This window comes from Sinocyclocheilus rhinocerous, unplaced genomic scaffold (genome assembly GCF_001515625.1).
Source record: "Sinocyclocheilus rhinocerous isolate Xijiao unplaced genomic scaffold, SAMN03320098_v1.1 scaffold106, whole genome shotgun sequence".
Lineage (NCBI taxonomy): Eukaryota > Metazoa > Chordata > Actinopteri > Cypriniformes > Cyprinidae > Sinocyclocheilus > Sinocyclocheilus rhinocerous.
The window spans coordinates 429628-449251 of record NW_015633181.1 but is presented as its reverse complement, the minus strand read 5'-3'; the positions used below and the strand labels follow the sequence as shown (position 1 = coordinate 449251).

Sequence of the window (19624 nt, the reverse complement as noted above, 5' to 3'; positions counted from 1 at the left end):
GCATGTATGCTCTCTGATGCCATCTTTGATTTGCTGTATCTGTTCATGGTGTGGCCCCTGCAATCTAATCTATATTGTGAACGCCAGCTGTCTACAGGGTCTAATGTTACTCCATCCTATCTGTCTGTGGTGTACAATCTGTTGGCAGGTAAAGCATTTTTAAACCCATTGGAATTTTTGCTGTCTGTCCTAAAACTGGTCCCTGGCCTGAACAGTATTTTTGGAGAACAGTTTCCGCTGCTGTGGATTATTGTTTAATAGCAAAGAGAAAATCTCCAGGCACTGTGTTGGATATGACACGATAATTGTACTGGTGCAATCAGACAAATAGACACTGGTAATAAGCTCTATAAACTCTCACATGCTAAGAGACATAAATGGAGGATTCATTTTGGTGACAAAGTTGAAGCTTCTGGCTCCTGCAGCAGGATTGTGATCACAAGAAAAGTCACTTTTCCACCAAAGGTTACTCGAGTTCAAACGAGAGCACTCAGCATTCAGTCATTTTCTCCAGTCAAGTGGTGCATGTAGCTTTTAACGCTTGGAGATAATTCAATTTTGTGGGATTTCGTTACAGTTAGCCATCCTCCACCCTTTAGCCACACGAAATGTATTACTGATCACTTTACTTTAAAATCTAACCTTCTGCTTTCGATTTTAGCCCAATGTTTATCAACACTAGACTGAGAAGCAGCATCGTAATCATCAAAAATGCATGCATCAGAAGGGCTATAACCTAAGTGATGGCTGTTATCGAGTGATGCACCATGATTATTTTATTCTGTGGGTACCTGACAAAGTGGCCTAATTGTACTTGTCAGCCTATAAGCCGGTTTGAGGTGTGCAACAGATATGAGCTATCATGTTCCAAATGGGCAACTTGGCCAGGTATATTACTTTATCCTTGAGGCTGCCCGTCTGGAGTACCACAGTTGGCAAAGTGTCACAATGTCTGTCACTCAGCAGGTTCCTAGCCAGAAAGTAAGAGAGACAGATGCTTTACAGCTGTGAATAAATGTGTGAATTTTGAATTATATATTCAAATACATTTAATTTATATTTATTTAATTTTTATATATATATATATATATAATAAACTTTTAATATATTTTTAAATATTTTTTTCCTGTGTTTGCAAAGCTGAATTTTCAGCATTACTCCATTCTTCAGCCATTACTCCAGTCTTCAGTGTCACATGATCCTTCAGAAATAATTGTTATATGCTGATTTGATGCTCAAGAAACATTTCTAATCAATATTCAGAATAGTTTTTGCTGTATAATATTTTTTTGGAAAATGTGATACATTACCATTCAAAAGTTTGGGGATAAATAAGAAAATAAATACTTTTATTCAGCAAGGACATATTACATTGATCAAAAGTGACAGTAAAGATATTTATAATGTTGCAAAATATCAAACAAAAAAGATTAAATAAAGATTCAAATAAATGCTGTTCTTGTAAACTTTTTATTAATCAGAATCCTGAAAGAAATGTATCACATTTCATAAAAGTATTACACAGCAAAAAAAAAAAAAAGATTAATATTGAAAAAAAATATTAATAATTGAGCACCAATAATAATTATTAAAATTAAGCACCAAATCAGTATATTAAAATTATTTCTGAAGGATCATGTGACACTGAAGACTGGAGTAATGGCTGCTGAAAATTCAGCTTTGCCAACACGGGAATAAATTAAATTGTAAAGTATATTATATAGAAAACAGTTCTTTTAAATTATAATAATATTTCACAACATTACTGTTTACACAGTATTGTTTTATTAAATAAATGCAGCTTTGGTGAGCATGGGAGACATTACAAAAACGTTTTCACACATTTCCAACAAAGTTCTCATTACCTTAATGCAAAAAATCCAATTTGTGAACTGGACTTGTTTTCCTCAGATTTACATTTAAGCATTTGAAATGCACATTAGTTTTGTGTAATTGTTTGTGTGTGTCTGCGTGAGTTTGCACCACATGTGCATTGTTTGTAAAGAGCATTAGTTCAGCGTCACTCAGCCATGTGTTTGTTCTATGCCCGTCACTTTAAAGTGTGTGTATTGGCAGCGTCTGACCGGCTTTCTGCTTGCTGGATCAGTGGTAACAGTGTGCTCTGTTTGGGTGAGCTCCTCTGACAGCTCATTTTCCATTCTGCTCACTTCAGATCAACCTGATCTCTCCACAAAATGTCTGCATTAAACCTGACCACACATTTCCGCAAATTTCCAACATCCACCCCAGAGTGACCCCAGAGAGTAAATTGTCAGATAAGAGCACTTAACCAAAGCAGTGCATTATCAAACGTCTCTCATGCAACACATAGTGTGGAACTTCATTCTTTTTTTTTTTTTTTTAATTGTACGTTTTCATATTCACGTTATACAAATTCACCACATCATAAAATAGTTGCATTTTCCTGTGATATCAAGTTGGTATATAGCTCAAATAAAAAGATTGCAAATTGCTAGATTTAAACTCAGAATTGTGAGATATAAATGGGCAATTCTGAGAAGAAAAGTCTAAACTGTGAGATTAAAAAGTTGCAATTTTTTAAAAATTCTGTGGTGGAAATAGGCTTCCATTTTTCCTGCCGGGTTTGCTGAGATGCATGCAAAAATAAATATAGGTACTTTTTTTCTTTTAGAAAGTAAGATTGACCCCGTTCTGTTTTGCAGTACTGAAAGATTCACTTAAGTATATCTCTTAACGTCACCTTTTTGAGAGACTTCTAAAGGGCTGCTTTGTAATTGCAATGCCTGCAGGTTTTGTTGCCAGTGTGTGGTGTTGGTGTCCAACTGCAAACATCAGTTTTCCTCCGATGATCACGCCAAAGTGTGTTTTGTTTTTCACCCGTGACCCAGACAAAAGGATTTGTGGGTGGATGGTGGAGCCTGGAGGAGGTGATTATGGTTGGATGGCTCTTCTGCTTGCTCTGATAAGCATTAACAGAGGGTTTTTTCTCATTAACTCAAGGTGCTTCCTCTTGGCGGGCAGAGAAAGAGGAAGTCACACGGGGACATCTGCGAAGACCTGTAAGATGGCAAGCACCTGTACTCAACCAGAACGTCTGCCATCAGGCTGTGTCTACACTGTGCGATTGCCAAAACACAGATAAGAAACCTTTTATTAATGGATTATAACATTACAGCTGTCACATTGACCCGCAGGCTTGATGTAAACAAGGGTGTCATCCGCTAGTAATTTGTAGATATGTGCATCTGACATACTGTCAGCAGAATTTAAAAATGATATGTACATACATCACTTTGTGGTCTCGCACTGCAAATGCCTAGATACTTAAAACAAGGACACGTGTCAACAGACGTACAAGCCTGACATGTTCATTCAGATCCATATTATATAAGCATATAAAACTGCTGACTATGAGACGCTCATACATTCTGAACACATGCAGAGAGTAGGAAAACAAATCAGTAGCTTTGTTAAAAAAAACAAAACAAAAAAAACACTTTCTGTGTACTTATGTAAATGAGCTGTGATGGGTGAGTACCCTTCCTTTAACTGCTTATTGTTGAATTTCTCCTCTGGCTGAATTAAACCAGGCACACTGAGTAATGACAAACCTTAACAAGTCAAGCATGCACTTTTCAGACAAATAAAACCACAGAGATTAAAAACATAATGTGACATGTCTGTGTGAGTGAGGGAACTTGTGTTTCTTAAAGTAAAAGCAGCAACTAGATTTTTTTTTTAAATCTATTTGTCTGTCTGTACTAATGTGTGTGTGTAGCATAAATGTAAAATTATTATATGAAAATTATTTGCAGCATATTTTTTTTTATTTATATCAATACATTATTGATGTCTACAACTTTATATTTCAGCAATATATGCATTTATACCAGAATGACATACCATAAAATACTATTAATATATCAGAATTTAATTTTTCCTGTTGGATATTTGAACATTTTCACTTCACCTGAAGGACTGTCACCATACCAAAAAAGATATATGCAGTGAAATCCCTTTCCCTTTTCATTACTATGTGCTGTGCAGGTTTATATTTTGACAGGTTTTTTATGCTTGGTACGTTTCCAGCTTACTTATAAGACTTGTCACGAATCTGTCAACCAGTTTCTAGAAATGTCTCTGGAGGCTTACAGCGGCCATGAAAAGTTTACATGCAGAAAGTATCAGCGATGAAAGTGACCTACAGAAGCGATGTGTCAGTGGAGATTAAAGCTCATGCGTTTACAGTGCGCTCCCATTGGCTTCACATCAGGAGACCGCTTATGTCCCAAAAGGCAAGGATTTGTGGGTAAATGCTGTTCATTCTGCCCCTCCCATTGCTTGAGCCCTTCAGAGCTGCCTCTAAGCAAAGGGTAAGGAGTTGAAGGACTCTGCCCCATGGAATGCTATTCTGGCACACACGCAAGGCTATACCTTCATCAGGAGGTTTTTCATTCATCACGCACCACCACGTAAACCTAAATCAGCTGTCTGTGTGACAAACGGCTCTGCCCTGATAAATCACCAATGCAGGTACACGCTTCTCATCAATCAAAAGGCAACAAGGTCATTTATATCTCACACTCGGTGGGAATCACACGTCCTTTTGCTTCACCCTCAAGGTCATCGAATCTTATAGATCAAGCGTCCCTATTAACGGAAATGAGAATTAGACACACAGTCTTCCAAATTTTACGGATTTTATGAAGGAAAATCAATCATCGCACCGATCAATCTCATCATTCATAGGTGTCATGTATCTCCCGTCCCCAAGACGGACTAAAAACCCTCCTAATCACTTTCCAAGTAATAAAAATTAAAAAAGATTCCTTCTCCGTTCCTCTTCTCCACCCATCTACAGCGAGGCGAAGGCCCCTGAGGCTGTAATCAAGCCGGGTCTTTGAAGCGTGGTCCCGGGGCCAGTGGAACACTGCAGGAGTGCAGAGAGACACACTACTTAAACACTACTCCTGAGCCACGTGAATTAATAATGGAGGTGGATTCCATCTTTGCTTGGTCAATCTGGATGCATTATACCAGCCTATGCGCCGGAGAGTAACAGATACTTATAAAATGGTGTCACCTGTCAAAGAGGCATTAATTAGTCATCCACAGTTGTAACGGAGCAAGCCGCGTCCAGACGGGCAGCATGGCTCCGTATCATCTGGCTGCGTGTTCCAACATGACCATCTTATAATGCATCTCATTCAGCCTCTGACATAAATGGCTTCTAAATGCACGTCGACACCTTTAGGGCAACAGCGTCCACTAGCCCTGATGCTTCTGTTCAAAGCTCAGCTGATGAACAAGATAGAAAAAGCAGCAGAACTGATGTGCATTTACTTCCCTCTAGAAAATGGATTTCATCAAGTGGTTTTATCAAACTAAATTCAGTTACACAATATAAATGACACATTTGGCATTAGCTTAATTACAGATTTCTGGTACCACCATCATGCACAAATTTGCACACATGCCACACCTCTTGTAAATGTATTTCTCACACACACACACACACACACACACACACACACACACACATCTAGATTTATTATTATTATTATTATTATTATTACTATTATTTTGCTATTTTGCAACAAGGGCCTAATATGAGCTAATTTGAGCTCGAGATTAAAACCTATTAATAAAAACTTTTCATCATATACAATTTTTTCCCAAAATAAGAATGAAATTTGTTCAAATGATATACAGGGTATCGGCTTTAATAAAAAAACAAACAAAAAAACCCCAGTAGTATTCAAAATTTATAATTTAACTTAGTTTGCAAAGGAGTGCATAAATATGTTCAATTATAATAACCTGGCTCAGGGGAAGATAGGAATCATGTCTTTTGCCAGTTTTTTTTTCTTCTTCTGGTTACTAAGGGATAATACAAGACTTCTTCACCATACAATTGGTTGTCGAAAGCAAACATTCCATGAAATGCTTCATATTTTGTGAGAAAGTGTGACATGCTAGAGCAAAACAGGCACTATTTTTGGAATCAGCACCCTAAAATTACTAAGAAACAAGTACTAAATTGCGTTCCGCAAATATTATATGAACATTTATAACATGTCACCCTATTTAATCCCCCAAAAATGTAAAAAGTACCAAACAACTGCATATTTTGTGTCATTCCAATGGTTGATTGTGTTTAGAATTATTTGCATTAATGCAAGTACTGTATTGTGAGCGTGAGAGCCAAATTATTATAATTTTTTTTACATTTCATCTAGAAAACAGGATAGGAAAAGGGCTAAAATCAAAAATGTTGCGTTTCTCATAGTTTTTTCCCTGGATGCTGAAGACAGTGGAGCTTGCTTTCCACAGCTGGGAGTGACCTTGGTGGGACTGATGTGTGGCCTGGGCAGTGCCTGCGCACAAATTCAATTATTTATGGTGTGGCTGTGTAGAACTCGTGTTTGCTCAGAGAAGTGTCCTCCTCCATCACAGAGAGCTTCAGGGACTACCGCTGAATGAAAAGACATCTGTTCAACAGGAAAGAGATTAAGAGAAGAGACATTATTTACACCAACGTTAACTGTGCACAGGAAGTATTTGAAAAAGTGATTGTAATCAAAATATGATGATCTCTTGAGGACAAGTAACTGAAATATATAACGAAATTGGCCAGATTGTTTAAAACAATGGACCCTTTTCACAGACTTTGATGACGTGTTTCCACGGTTATTAACATCAATCAAGCAACATTTTTTGTATTTTCATTTTTCAAAAATGTAATGTTCATAACACTACTTTGTGTTGTATCAGCTTGCCATTAAATTACAGCAAACTAGTTAATGCTACTGCTTGAGTGTTTATAATACCACGGCTGAGGGAGTGACTGCAAATTTGACATCTTTCTCTTTTTAAATGAACGGAATAAATGTTTTGACATTTTTTACCTCTTTTGTGAAGTCAGAAATGCAACCACGTATTTTTCTTTTCCCATTGGAGCAAATGAAACTCAAAAATCCTATTTTATAAATTTACCAACTATAATGACCTCTGCGTCTGAGAACCCTGAATAAAGGTGAAACGTTATGTACGAACTTTATGTTGCCTGCGTTTCTGTTAGAGGAGATCTGATGACTGTACATGGTATTCTGAGGATTTGCTTTGTCCTTCCTCAACTTCCAATTTTAGAAAACTGCAGCTGAAATTACATCACCTTTCAAATAAACTTGACTCAGTTTCCCCTCTCGAATTCTCTCTTTCATTCTTTTCTGCTGACCTGGTCTCTTGCCCACGGAGTTGGTTAATATAACTCAATGTGCTATATAGAGCTGGAGAGCATTGCATTTAATCTGGACAAATAAATATGAGCAGCATCTCATTGTTTTTTTAAGGAGGATAGATAGATAGATAGATAGATAGAGCTTATTAAACAACACTGAAACCTTATCAAATCTGTCTCTGCTCAAGCCAACACCCTCCCATTTTGCTGGAAAAATGTAGCTTGATTAAAGTTTAATGGCCCTGAGACCCTTCAATTAGTGAGTTTGGCTCATACATTAAAATAATGACTAATGAGGAGAGTAATGAAGACTTTATTATGCACATGGAGAGGAGATTAAAACTGCTTTATCAGCCATTATGTGTCACTGAGCTTGCTAAAAAAAGATGAAAAATAAGGTCAAAGAAAGTGTAATGAACAATGTGTTAATATTTAGCACCTCTGCATGTCATGATATCCTATTACTGCTTTTTAAATAATTATAATTGGCATTTATTAAGTAAAAACAGTAATATTGTAAATTGTTATAACAACTGAAAAGAACTAGTTTCTATTTTATTTTAAAATGTAATTTATGTGATGCAAAGCTGAATTTTCAGCATCATTACTCCAGTCTTCAGTGTCACATGATCCTTCAGAAATCATTCTAATATGCTGATATGCTAAATGATCAATAATGGTTCTTATTATCAATGTTGAAAACGTTTTTTGCAGCTTAATATTTTATGGAAATCATGATACTTTTTAGGATTGGTTGATATATTGAAAATTCAAAATAACAGCATCATTATTTTCAGATTCATTTTCAGATCATTATCAGCAGATTATTTTTTGAAATAATCTTTTGTTACAATATAAATGCCTTTATTGTCACTTTTGATCAATTTATTGCACATAAAAGTATTAATTTATTATTAGTCTTACTTTTGAATGGTAGTGTATCACGTTTTCCACAAAAATATTAAGCCTCAACTGTATTCAAGATATAAGATAATAAGAAATATTTCTTGAGCAGCATATTAGAATGTTTTCTGAAGGATCATGTGACACTGAGTGTCTGAGTAGTGATGCAGAAAATTCAGCTTTAAGTAAAAACAGTAATATTGTAAATTGTTATAACAACTGAAAAGAACTAGTTTCTATTTTATTTTAAAATGTAATTTATGTGATGCAAAGCTGAATTTTCAGCATCATTACTCCAGTCTTCATTGTCACATGATCCTTCAGAAATCATTCTAATATGCTGATTTTCCTCTAAATTATTACTGGTACTAAATGATCAATAATGGTTCTTATTATCAATGTTGAAAACGTTTTTTGCAGCTTAATATTTTATGGAAATCATGATACTTTTTAGGATTGGTTGATATATTGAAAATTCAAAATAACAGCATCATTATTTTCAGATTCATTTTCAGATCATTATCAGCAGATTATTTTTTGAAATAATCTTTTGTTACAATATAAATGCCTTTATTGTCACTTTTGATCAATTTATTGCACATAAAAGTATTAATTTATTATTAGTCTTACTTTTGAATGGTAGTGTATCACGTTTTCCACAAAAATATTAAGCCTCAACTGTATTCAAGATATAAGATAATAAGAAATATTTCTTGAGCAGCATATTAGAATGTTTTCTGAAGGATCATGTGACACTGAGTGTCTGAGTAGTGATGCAGAAAATTCAGCTTTGCATCACAGGAATAAATTGCATTTTAAAACATATGAACAGTTTTTTCAAATTTGTAACATTATTTCACAATATTACTTTTTTTTTTTTTTTTTTTACTGTATTTTTAATCAAATAAACGCAGCCTTGGTGAGCATAAACGACTACTTTCAACAACATTAAAAAAATCCTAATTATTCCAAACTTTTGACCGACAGTGTATACACACACACTAGTCTACTGTATATTGTTGTTATGTAATCTTATTCTTCTCTGTCTGCTCATATCAGCAAATATTAATCTTTCTTCCGCTCAGTTGCAGTGATGGATGTCAACAGATATGTCTATGTTTCAAATGACCAAGGCGTTATGGCCGGATACAGAAACCTTAGCTGATGCATTATGATCATGGTTATTGATTGTATTATATACAGCCTGTTATTCGATATCTGTTAATTCAGAATAAATGGAAACCTGCTTGAAGTAACAGTTCACCCCCCAAATGAGTTCTGTTTTCATTTACTTACACACATGGTTCCATATATGATTTTTTTCCCCTCAGTGCAACACAAAAGACGGAACACTGGACATTCCTTTCCATATAATGACAATGAACGGGAACTAGGACTGTCAAACAAAAAAAATGACAAAAAAGCACCATAGAACATCATGCAGCTTTTGTAACAACATGAAGGTGAGTAAATGTTGACAGAATTTTCAGCTTCTGCCGGTTATATTCTGTACATGATTTATCATGGTTCTGTTAGCCATTTGCAAACATCTTAATAGTTTGATCCTGTTCCCTTAAGTCAGTTTTCCTATAAAAGTACGTTGGGATGGCGATAGCTCTTTGACTGCCTCTCTCACTCTCGCTGCCTGCCTGTCATGACCTTGGCTTATAAATTGCTGTGTTTGATTGACAGCCGAGCGTTGTGCTTGGTGGGACAGCTCACTCATCTCCCCGGCAGCTCCGCTGACAGTTTGAGACACTGACATCAGCAAAACACACACTCTTACACACATAAATCTGACATCTCTCCCACATCTCCGCTGTCGGTCAGAACGAGAGGTTCCTCTCAGCCAATGAGATCGACTCTTTCGTGAGTCTGTATATCATAAAACCTGCATGCAGACAGTTCACATAATCAGGTCTGGTTACCTGATGGAATTACGTGGTGGAAACCAGCTGTGGAAAACTGACCAAATGACTCCGCTGGCTGTGATGTGCTCACATGCACGAACACAGGCCAGACACACAGCAGGATGTACCAGTGATCTATAAGAGACATGATAGATGGCTTTCCATTATCAACAGAAGCATCTATGGCCATACAATGGCCCCGAAAAGTATTTGAACACTTAAGCACTCTTAAAATGTTTGAAATTTTAATCCATTAGACAATAAAATATCAAACCAACAGGCTTTTTCAAGAAATATACATTTCAACCAAAATATTTCATAAATAGATCAAATAGTTTTTAATTGTATACTATATATATATATATATATATAATTCAAAATTCAGAAAATAAAAAATAAAAATAATATTTGGACACTTTGTGGTTGTTAAACTAAGTAGTATATATGCTTTATTACTTCATGCATTTTTACTGATCAGATAGCTATCCGATAAATAGAAGACTAAGTCGAAATGCCCTCCAAGAGGCATTTGAGACTGAAAGCAATCCAATAGCTAAGTTTAGAATTCAGATCTGTTTAACACATTACCATGTTTAAATCCATTCTGGAAATTCCTCCTAAAAATCAATTAATATTATTATTAAATTATCATTGCAAAAATGGTTTAGAAAGTGAATTTTAGTTTTGAGAAAAGCATCTAGCATCATTTATTCCCAATTAGTTTTATATTTTGCCATCTAATGCAATGAAATGTCAGTGTGGCTTGGGTGTCCAAATACGTTTGAGGCTGCTGTAGATGATTATTTTGTTGACTTGCGCAGTAAGCATTGAATACTGGGACACACTCTGCATTGCTCAGTTGGGCTTTAATCCATGTAGACAGTGTCAGGATAAATACAAATGCCTGAGGAGACGGATAAACCCATCTGATATAAAGTGAGGTGGGCATTTCTGCTGCTACAGAAGCCCCTGCACTGCAATCAAAAGAGTGGGAGATGCATGTGTTAATCTGCTCAGGTCACAGGGTTTCCACGGGTCTTAATTATGATTTCAAGAGGTCTTAAATTTGGGGACAGAAAGACCAGAATTGTGATATGGCTTAATGTGATCTTTAAACTTAAAAAAGCTATGATTTCATTGATTAAACATGAGCGCTGCACTTTTCAAAGTCAGGTGCTGCGCTGCTTTGCATACTGCCGTTACCAGGGAAACTGCTGTATTTCTGCCGTTCCAAAAGCGCCTCCTGCTGGCAGAGGATGAATTTGCATTATTCAAAAAGCCAGTCTGCTGTTTTTTTTATGGGTTCAGACCAATGCGAAAATCGAGCCATATTTTTACGCGGCAAACACGCAGTTGTAAACGTGAGCCGGTGGATCGACAATAAGCTAATGCTAATGCATTATAAAAGTCTAAACAATTAAGACACTAAAATATATTTATATGTTATTAAATTAATATAATAATGGATTGATAATAATTGTTTAAATCAATGTAATTGATACTATTGACTCATCCCTTTTCTTAAAATTAGTTTAAAGGCTAAAATGTAACGTTTATTATTTTATTAAAAAAATAGTTTTTGTGAAAACCTGTATTTGAACTGTAAATCATGCTTTTTTACAATCAATTTACAGTTTAATATGTTGCCATAGACATTGTCCTACCCCACTCATATGGTATTAATTTTATTTGTGCAGGTCTTAAAAAGGTCTTAAAAAGTCTTTAATTTTAAGCTGCAGATAACCTGGGCCAACCGAACATACCCTGTAATGCCAAATGCTATGTATACATTTAGACAAAACATGTCACAAGACAAATGAGTGTATCTTCACAGAATGGGAACACAACAAGCATTATCTTTCCAGAATGCCGAACTAATGCTTGAGTTAATGAGGCAGAATGATGTAAGCAGAGGACGGCACTCAATCCTATACCTACATTCCTGTACCAAAAAATTAATACAATTAATAATCATTGGCTGATTAGAATCATGATGTTTCAATAATTTTGAGACCTTTACTAAAATGGACATATTGCTTTTTTTAAAATGTTAATTCCACTTATTAATAAAACTATTTTTAAAATAAATAATAATGCTAAAATAATTTTTCTCAAGACATTTTGGACCCCTTTAATGAGGTCTTTTCTTTATCTCAGGACTGTTATCACATTGACAATGCACAATCAGCTTGTAACACTCCAAAGAGAAAGGAAAACTTGAAATCGCATCATATGACCCCTTTAAAGCCTCACAAAGATATCAAAATGAATGAATTAATTAATCAATAATTTATCATAGAAAAAGTGTATTTAAGTCATTGTCTGCACAAGCTGCAATTTTAAATATTAAATTAATAGTAATGCATTAATAATTATAACCCATATTTTGGTTACTGTATGGAATCACAATTCTGTCTGTCTGCTTATTCATCAGCAATTATGAAAATTAATATCTGATTTGAATTAATTCATTATAGAAGAAGTATATTCAAGTCATTGTCTGTATAAACTGCATTTTTAAATATTAAATTAATAGATCCGAAAAAAAGAGTATGATGGCACACCGATGTCAATGACCCATAAACATGATGTACAATATATATATATATATATATCCCCATGTATCGCAGCAGTATTTGATTCTTATGTAATGTACTGATAAGCCACTTCTAATAAGCCCTTTAAGCTTATGATTAATCTCACAAATTATTAAATGTTAATCTCATTCCATAAAAATATCATGCACATGCCCTTAAGCATAAAAAGTTATTTCTTACATGGAGGTCACATACCCAGCCATGCTGATTATCTTACTGTTGTGAGTCTGAACGGCCCTGAACGTCAACATGAGGTCACACAAACACACACATAGTGCCTGCTCTCCTGAGATATGTAATCACATTATCCCCTGCAGATTTACCGATGGCAAGAACCTTGACAGAGGCTCAAACCATCCACTGGAATAAACAGCATATCCAAAAACCTCACAGGCTGGTGGTTGCAAGAGTGATGAAATGGCTAAATCCACTAGCTTGTGTTCCCCTTTACCAGTTGTTATTCTTTTTGAAGAAGTACAGAGAAGTTGGTTTAATTTCTTGCGGGCACAAAGATCGTCCCATGGGCTACACTCTAATTGTGTGAGAGTCCATTAGCAACATAAAATGTCAGTGGCATCATTGGCCTTTTCTGGATTATTATTGAACCAACGTACAGAGATGAGTGAAAGTGGGCGAAGATTAATCTTTTAGTCTAATATCTCATTCACAACCATTGTTCTTAAATGTGAAGGGGAGTTTGGTGATACATTTTCTTCTAACACATCTGACTTCAAGGGATCCCACTGAATAGGCTGACAGCAATATGATGAACTAAATGTTTTAAGAGGCTCTCCTTCTGTTGTTTATGGACTGAAGCACATTAAATATGCAAGAGCACAGGATTTAACTTTTTCTTTTTAGTGTTTCTTGAGGGATATTATGACGTAATGGTACAGTATGAATTACAAGTAGAATTGAATAATGCCAAATAACAGGCTAAACTGGAATATGGAGTACAATCATAGCCTAAAAGTGATGCATTAGGTCTTTTTGACACAAAGTTGTGTCATGCACTTTATGTCTCATTTGCATGGATGTATTCCCTCACTGTTGTTAAAGACCGCCATCTAGAGGTATGAAAGGTCCTGAAATCAGGCTTAAAATAATAATGGTGTTTGCAAGCTACTATTACTGTTGCTCATACTTAAATGGTGGTTTGAACAACCTCCAAACCCAAGAATAAAACTTTCATGCTAAAATGTGCCCTGCATCATTTGTGCTTCACATGAAAGATTTTTGCCAATATTGATTTTGCCCTGCTGATATTTTCACTGGGGCCAACACCATTTTTTAATTAATTTTATATTGACATTTATAGTTTTACTTTTCTACTTTTAGATGTATACATTTTACAGTTATTATTTAATATTTTAATATCATAAAAAAAAGATATATATAAAAGAATATATATAAAATATATTAAAATTATGTAAATATTTAAATCATATAATTTATTATTATACATTTTTACACCCAGAAATTAGTTTTTATTTTCTTATAAAATATTACATGTAAAGAAGTAAGCAGTAATAGCTGGGGCATCAAGAACTTCAATAAACTAGCACATCACATTGTTGATTCATAACTTTTAATACTGTTGCACATCTGAAAAACAGGCTTTAAAAGTATCACGTGTTTGCTGAAAATATCATTCAGTTTTAGATGTTATTTCACAGCAGTCCTTGCAGACACCGCTCCATTTCACACAGTTCCTGTAGTTCTTCACAGTGAGGTCCACAGTGGAGAGAGAGGAGCTTATGGGCCCTGGGAATCACAGAGAGAGCCGCACCACAGTCTCCGCTGTCAAAGGAAAAAGTGATGATGAGGTGAGGAGACTGTTTTTGATCATAAAGTATAGGAAGTCTCATCAGATAGAGTTTGACACATTGAGCTCTTACCCGTTGAAATGTAGCTGTGCTAGTTTAAAAAGCTGTCGTCCCAGCTCAATGCTGTCCTCTCCGAATTGGACCTGAATGGCAACAATGCTACGCTTAAGATTGGATGCAGCCAGACTCCATTCACCTGTTAGAAAAATAATAATAATCATACTATACATTTTCCTTGTATGAATTTAAATGTTACTTACTTAATTATTCAAAAGGCAATGTAGCACTGCTATACAACATTTACATATCTTACATTGTCATAAAGATACAATTTACACATTTTTCATGTGACAGTTGACATATCAGGCTGTTATTCTCACCTGTGGTGGCGTACACACGAGCGGTTGCATCTGCTAGCTCTCCTTGGAGAGGGTGAATCTCTGTTAAGATGCTGTTTGCCTGAGAAGAAGCTGATTTTAGGATTTTTAGGGCCTCGTCTGCAAAACATGTAAACATTATGTATACTTATGGATATTTAGCAAATACACAAAATAGATTGTGATTCATATTGAGACTGTACCTAATCTGTCTTGTTCCATGAGATGAAATGCTTCATTCAATAGACACTGTAAACCCTTTAGTTTGTTCTGCACATCAGCACTGGTGATCTGATGACCACAGGACGGCCAAGAGCACTTGTACCTATCCATATGGGACTGAAACGTACAGCATACATTAAGATACACACAATGAACCATCTAAATGATCAGTTGTGCTTTTCTGCAAATGTTTACCCGAAGAGGCTTTCCACATTTTACACACTTCAGCCCTGGTGCTGCATTTTCTGTTGCTTTCTGGCTTTCTTCTGATAGGTCTCTTTGACAGGCTTGACAGTTACAGTGGAAATAGTACTGCTCCAGCAGGAGGCGCTGACGCTCCTTCACCTCCATTCTGCTACAGTGAGGACCTGTGAAGAATGACATTTAAGACAGCTGTTTCCGGATGAACCCCCAACCAAACAAAAACTGAATTCCCAAGATCACGTAATACCATAACAGTGCAGAATCTCCTGTCCTGGAGTAAGATCTTTTGAAGCACGTACAGTGACTGTCATACCACTGCGAGAGGTCTTGGGATGGTCAACGTGACTTTCAGAACAAACGAACTGATAGAGCGGGTCAGTTTGAAAGCCTGTGGTGAAGGAGATGTTTGTGTTTGGACTGCAGGAGTGGTTAAGCAGGCTGAGAACAGGAAAAATTGCTGTGGCAATGCGGATTTCACAACTGGACTGAACAGCCATGCCACTTTCTTCTGTAAGAATTGAGAAAAAAAATTATCAACAATCATGAAAATTCAACAATCAAATGTATTAAATTGCAGTTTGTGTTTAAGCATGAGTTCTGTCAAACCTTTGACCATAACAGCAGTGACTGCTTGAGCGTTACACCTGAGCTGCATCATGTGTCTCAGAGCTGTGGCTCCCAACATGCTCATCTCAGGCTCCCAGGTTCCACTAAATCCTTTGTTCTCGCAAGATGCCCACATGTCCGGTGGGGGTCCACCTTGCAGTCTCCTATAAAGCATTGCCATGGTAATCGCTAATAAGAAGCGTGAGCTGGGTGAGTGTTGTGCCACATGTGGTAAAAGGCTGTAGATGCCCATGTACGAGTTGCCATGATAACAGTCTGTATGGTCTGAAATTTCTCCACAGGGATCTCCAAGACTCAACTTGACTGGCAAATCACTTTTATAAGAGCTACATGTCACATGGTCTTCTTCTGAAGCGCTTTTTTTCACCCTTTTGACCTCGTTTTGTCCAGCTTTCAGGGCCACTCTTAGTGCAAGATGTCCTAAAACCCCAATAGCCAACAAATCTGCTCCAATTGGGCATTCCCATTGGTGCCAGCGCTCCCAAGCGTCTTTTTGACAGCTCTCTTCACAGTACCGAACGTAACTGCAGTTTGGACATGGCACAAAGCTCAGTGATTGGCTCAGGCAGTGGTGACAGTGTCGGTTTTCAGTATTAAACGTCTTTCCTGCCTTATTGGTCACTGTATTGAGTTTGTTTCCTGGTATAAGTACGCAACAGAAAGCCTCGTCCTCCAGAACGACCTCACCAGCTGTCTTATTTTCCGTGGCTAATATGTGCCGACCTTTCTCGGGGCTAAAGTAAACAGACACACCAGGTGAAATACAAGTCCTAGTGTTTCTGCTTTTCTGGCATGGTGGTGTTGGATGATTTGTGGTTGGCTGGTTGGATTTTTCAGGTTTTTTAAGCTGGCTCAGGGATGCGGTCTGTCTAGCTCTCAGTTTGTCCTGCAGATGGCTTGGGTAACCAGCCTCCAAAGAGCGCCGGATGTCCTCAAGACATTCCTGGAAAAAAGGAGATAATCACTTAAACTCATATAGATGTGTCAGCTGTGCATTAAACAAGGTGGTATGTTCTTATCTGAATGGCTAAAAAAATCATATTTTGTGATGCATAAGACAGACTCTTACTCTGTAGAGGCCATGGTAAAAGAGGGCAGCAGAACGGTTAGCATAGCACAGTGATAGCTCTTCTGTATTCTTGTCAGCATGGCAAACACCCTGAAACATCAAACAGAGAGAGTATGAATATATTATGGTCACAGTACCATCTGCCATTTGAAATCCAAACCATTATCAGTGTAATGCAAACACTGAGCTCAAACCAGCATAAAACGTTGAACCACAATGACTAGCTTCACATATTCACAATATGTCATTGTTCCTCCACAACAGATTCCAAAAGATGGATTGGGTAGATTCGGTTCCTCCCATGTTTCTAATACATTCATTACAAAGCAGGAACCTTATATATTCAGATTTCAGGATATGAACTTTGACATTTATAACACGCGTCCATATTTTGAGGTCCGTATGCTGATCTGTTTGCCAAAGCAATGAAAGTCAATGTAAATCACTCACACTTTTAATAAGCTGGGGGGAAAATCCTGATTTTAAATAAATAACTGTTTACATGCTTAGTACATTTGCATTGTAAGAATGAACAAGGGAGACTTCAGATACAAATTCCAAACTTGTTTTATATATAATAGTCTGAAAAAAAAAAGTCTGTTACCAAACTGGTTTCCTAAGTTCGCACTGCTTCCTCTATCTGTCATTGGTCAGAAAAGAACATAACCCCTCCCCAAACTCACGTCATTGGTTGAGCCACAGACGCTATGTTTGGCTACTTGCAGAAATAGAGCAATGGACCGGTATGGTGCAACAAAGTCGAAACTTTTCGTGGAAATTAACGCGGGTTATACATGTTAAGCAGCAATAAGGGAAAATGTTTTAACCACACCAAAATAAGACGAAAAAAGTTAACACGCTACCTTTACTTAAGTATTACTATACGAAGCAGGTGTTTAGGTCGCGTCTTTTCCTTACCTTGGAATAAAACAATGCTGCTGTTGTATAATCCTTCACTTTGAAGCTGAGGTTTCCCTGCTGTCTAAATTCAGATGCCCTCTCGGGAGACTTTTTTACGCAGTACTTCTCAGAAACTCTAGAAAAAGCGTTGAGGTCTTCTGGGCTGAAATATGGACAAATGACAAAAGGTAGGTAGATTATTTTTATTTAGAAACGTATAGTAAATATTTAAATATTTGTAGATTGTTGGCACTCTAATTGAATAACTAAAATAACAACTAGTGCAGCAATAACGTAAAAAAGGTACTTTAGTATTAATCACTTTATGTAACAAAATTCAAGTTAATTTATGATCAGCTCCACTGTGCTGACCGTATTAATGACAGCCCGCTGTTGAATATGGCATCTATATCTATCAGACAGCAGAAGCGCTCAGTTCCTTCAGTTTTCAGTTCCGTCCATTTCTGCTCGACATGCCGAACCCACTCTGGACAGGGCAGATCCATTCAAAAATCCTGTCAGTAATCTATTACCCTACAATTAAAAGGCACGAAACTGTTCAAACACTCTTGATTTCGCTGCAGTAAAGTGACTTCCTGTTGAAACTTTTATCAATCTTCAAAATACAGGCCCTGTACTCGTACTTAACGCATATATTTATGATAGGCCTATTCTTAACTTTTTTTTTTACTCCAAAGCCCTGAAGCTGGACGTATTTATATATTTATTTAACACAATTAATTCAGATGTATTTTCATCAATAATAATAATAATAATAATAATAATTTTGTTCTATTAATATCTCTTCTGTTGGTCAAGCTCTCTAGAGACTTCATTAGCTATTGTATCTCCAGTGGGAAATAGGGTCTGTTTAGAGAGTCAGTTATGTCAATAGAGACAACGCTTTCAGATTAGGTCTAATGAATATTCTCCACTGAAAATTAGATTTTCTCCATGACATTATTATAAATAGTGTTTATTCAATGTCCCAGGAATTTGTATTAAAAGTCTGAATCTCCTTCATAAGGATTTATAGGATTTGCAAGGCTAATTTGTCTGTTGTTTGGTTTGTTGTGAGAAATAAGAAAGAGGAAAGAGAGAGAGCGAAAAAACACTACTGCTTCCTTCATCTGTGGTCACTTCTTATTTATTTATCTATTTCTTACTATACAGGCCTAGAGAGAGTTCAGAAAGATTATGCCACTTTCTTTTTTTCATCTCAACAAAACGTCATACAGCTCTGACTGAGCTTGATGGTATCTTTGGCACCATTATCAGAAGATAGGCTTATGTTCCGTACCCACTGTATATATCTGTGTGTGTGTGTGTGTCATGAAGATCAATAGAGCACATCTGTCTCCTGAAAAAAAGCTATTTTGTGTTTCACTATTAATTTTGGTTGCATTGGTCGGTGGTCAATAAAGCAAAACATTTGGGAGAACTGAAGAGAAAAGTAAAAATCTATCAAAAGCTTACAGCAAGCTTAAAGTTTGCAGCATTTTTATGATGAAACGAAATTTATTGCAGTTTCTCAAAGTATTTTCCTTTGTTACTAACATTTAAATATTTATAATAATAATATAATAAAATATTATCTAATCAATAATATATAATATAATATACAATAATATAAAAATTTTCACCAGTTTTCCCATAATTTTTCACCATAAGTTCCCCAAGTTTTTCCATAATTTTTCACAACAAATAGTTAGTGCCTAATGGATTTAGCCTCATTCATTTGAATGTGCTCCACTGGATCAGGGATGG

The 19624-nt window shown here is 36.2% G+C and overlaps 1 protein-coding gene and 1 long non-coding RNA gene across 2 annotated transcripts; one reads left to right on the top strand and one right to left on the bottom strand.

Annotated features, from left to right (window-relative positions):
• Nucleotides 1-57: 57 nt before the first annotated feature.
• LOC107743473 (uncharacterized) lies at nt 58-6692 on the top strand. The gene is made up of 3 exons (XR_001640405.1): nt 58-148; nt 2983-3100; nt 6293-6692. It is a non-coding gene; the product is annotated as an uncharacterized LOC107743473 (long non-coding RNA).
• Nucleotides 6693-14236: 7544 nt separating this feature from the next.
• LOC107743392 (SET and MYND domain-containing protein 4) lies at nt 14237-18461 on the bottom strand. The gene is made up of 10 exons (XM_016556589.1): nt 18230-18461; nt 17876-18020; nt 16958-17047; nt 15868-16831; nt 15509-15769; nt 15253-15425; nt 15039-15174; nt 14839-14955; nt 14531-14654; nt 14237-14432 (listed from the first exon to the last, which is right to left on the bottom strand). The coding sequence occupies exons 1-10, from the start codon at nt 18361-18363 to the stop codon at nt 14303-14305; spliced, it is 2274 nt and encodes a 757-aa protein (XP_016412075.1). The 5' UTR covers nt 18364-18461; the 3' UTR covers nt 14237-14302.
• Between the last annotated feature and the right edge of the window lie 1163 nt (nt 18462-19624).

Excerpts from the sequence above, each read along its gene's own strand:
- LOC107743392 (XM_016556589.1), bottom strand. The coding sequence starts at position 18,363 with ATGGATCTGCCCTGTCCAGAGTGGGTTCGGCATGTCGAGCAGAAATGG. Across the intron at positions 18,021-18,229 it reads AGCGGGCTGTCATTAATACG|CCCAGAAGACCTCAACGCTT; the intron begins GTCAGCACAGTG and ends TCCATATTTCAG. Across the intron at positions 15,770-15,867 it reads CACTGCTGTTATGGTCAAAG|AAGAAAGTGGCATGGCTGTT; the intron begins GTTTGACAGAAC and ends CAATTCTTACAG.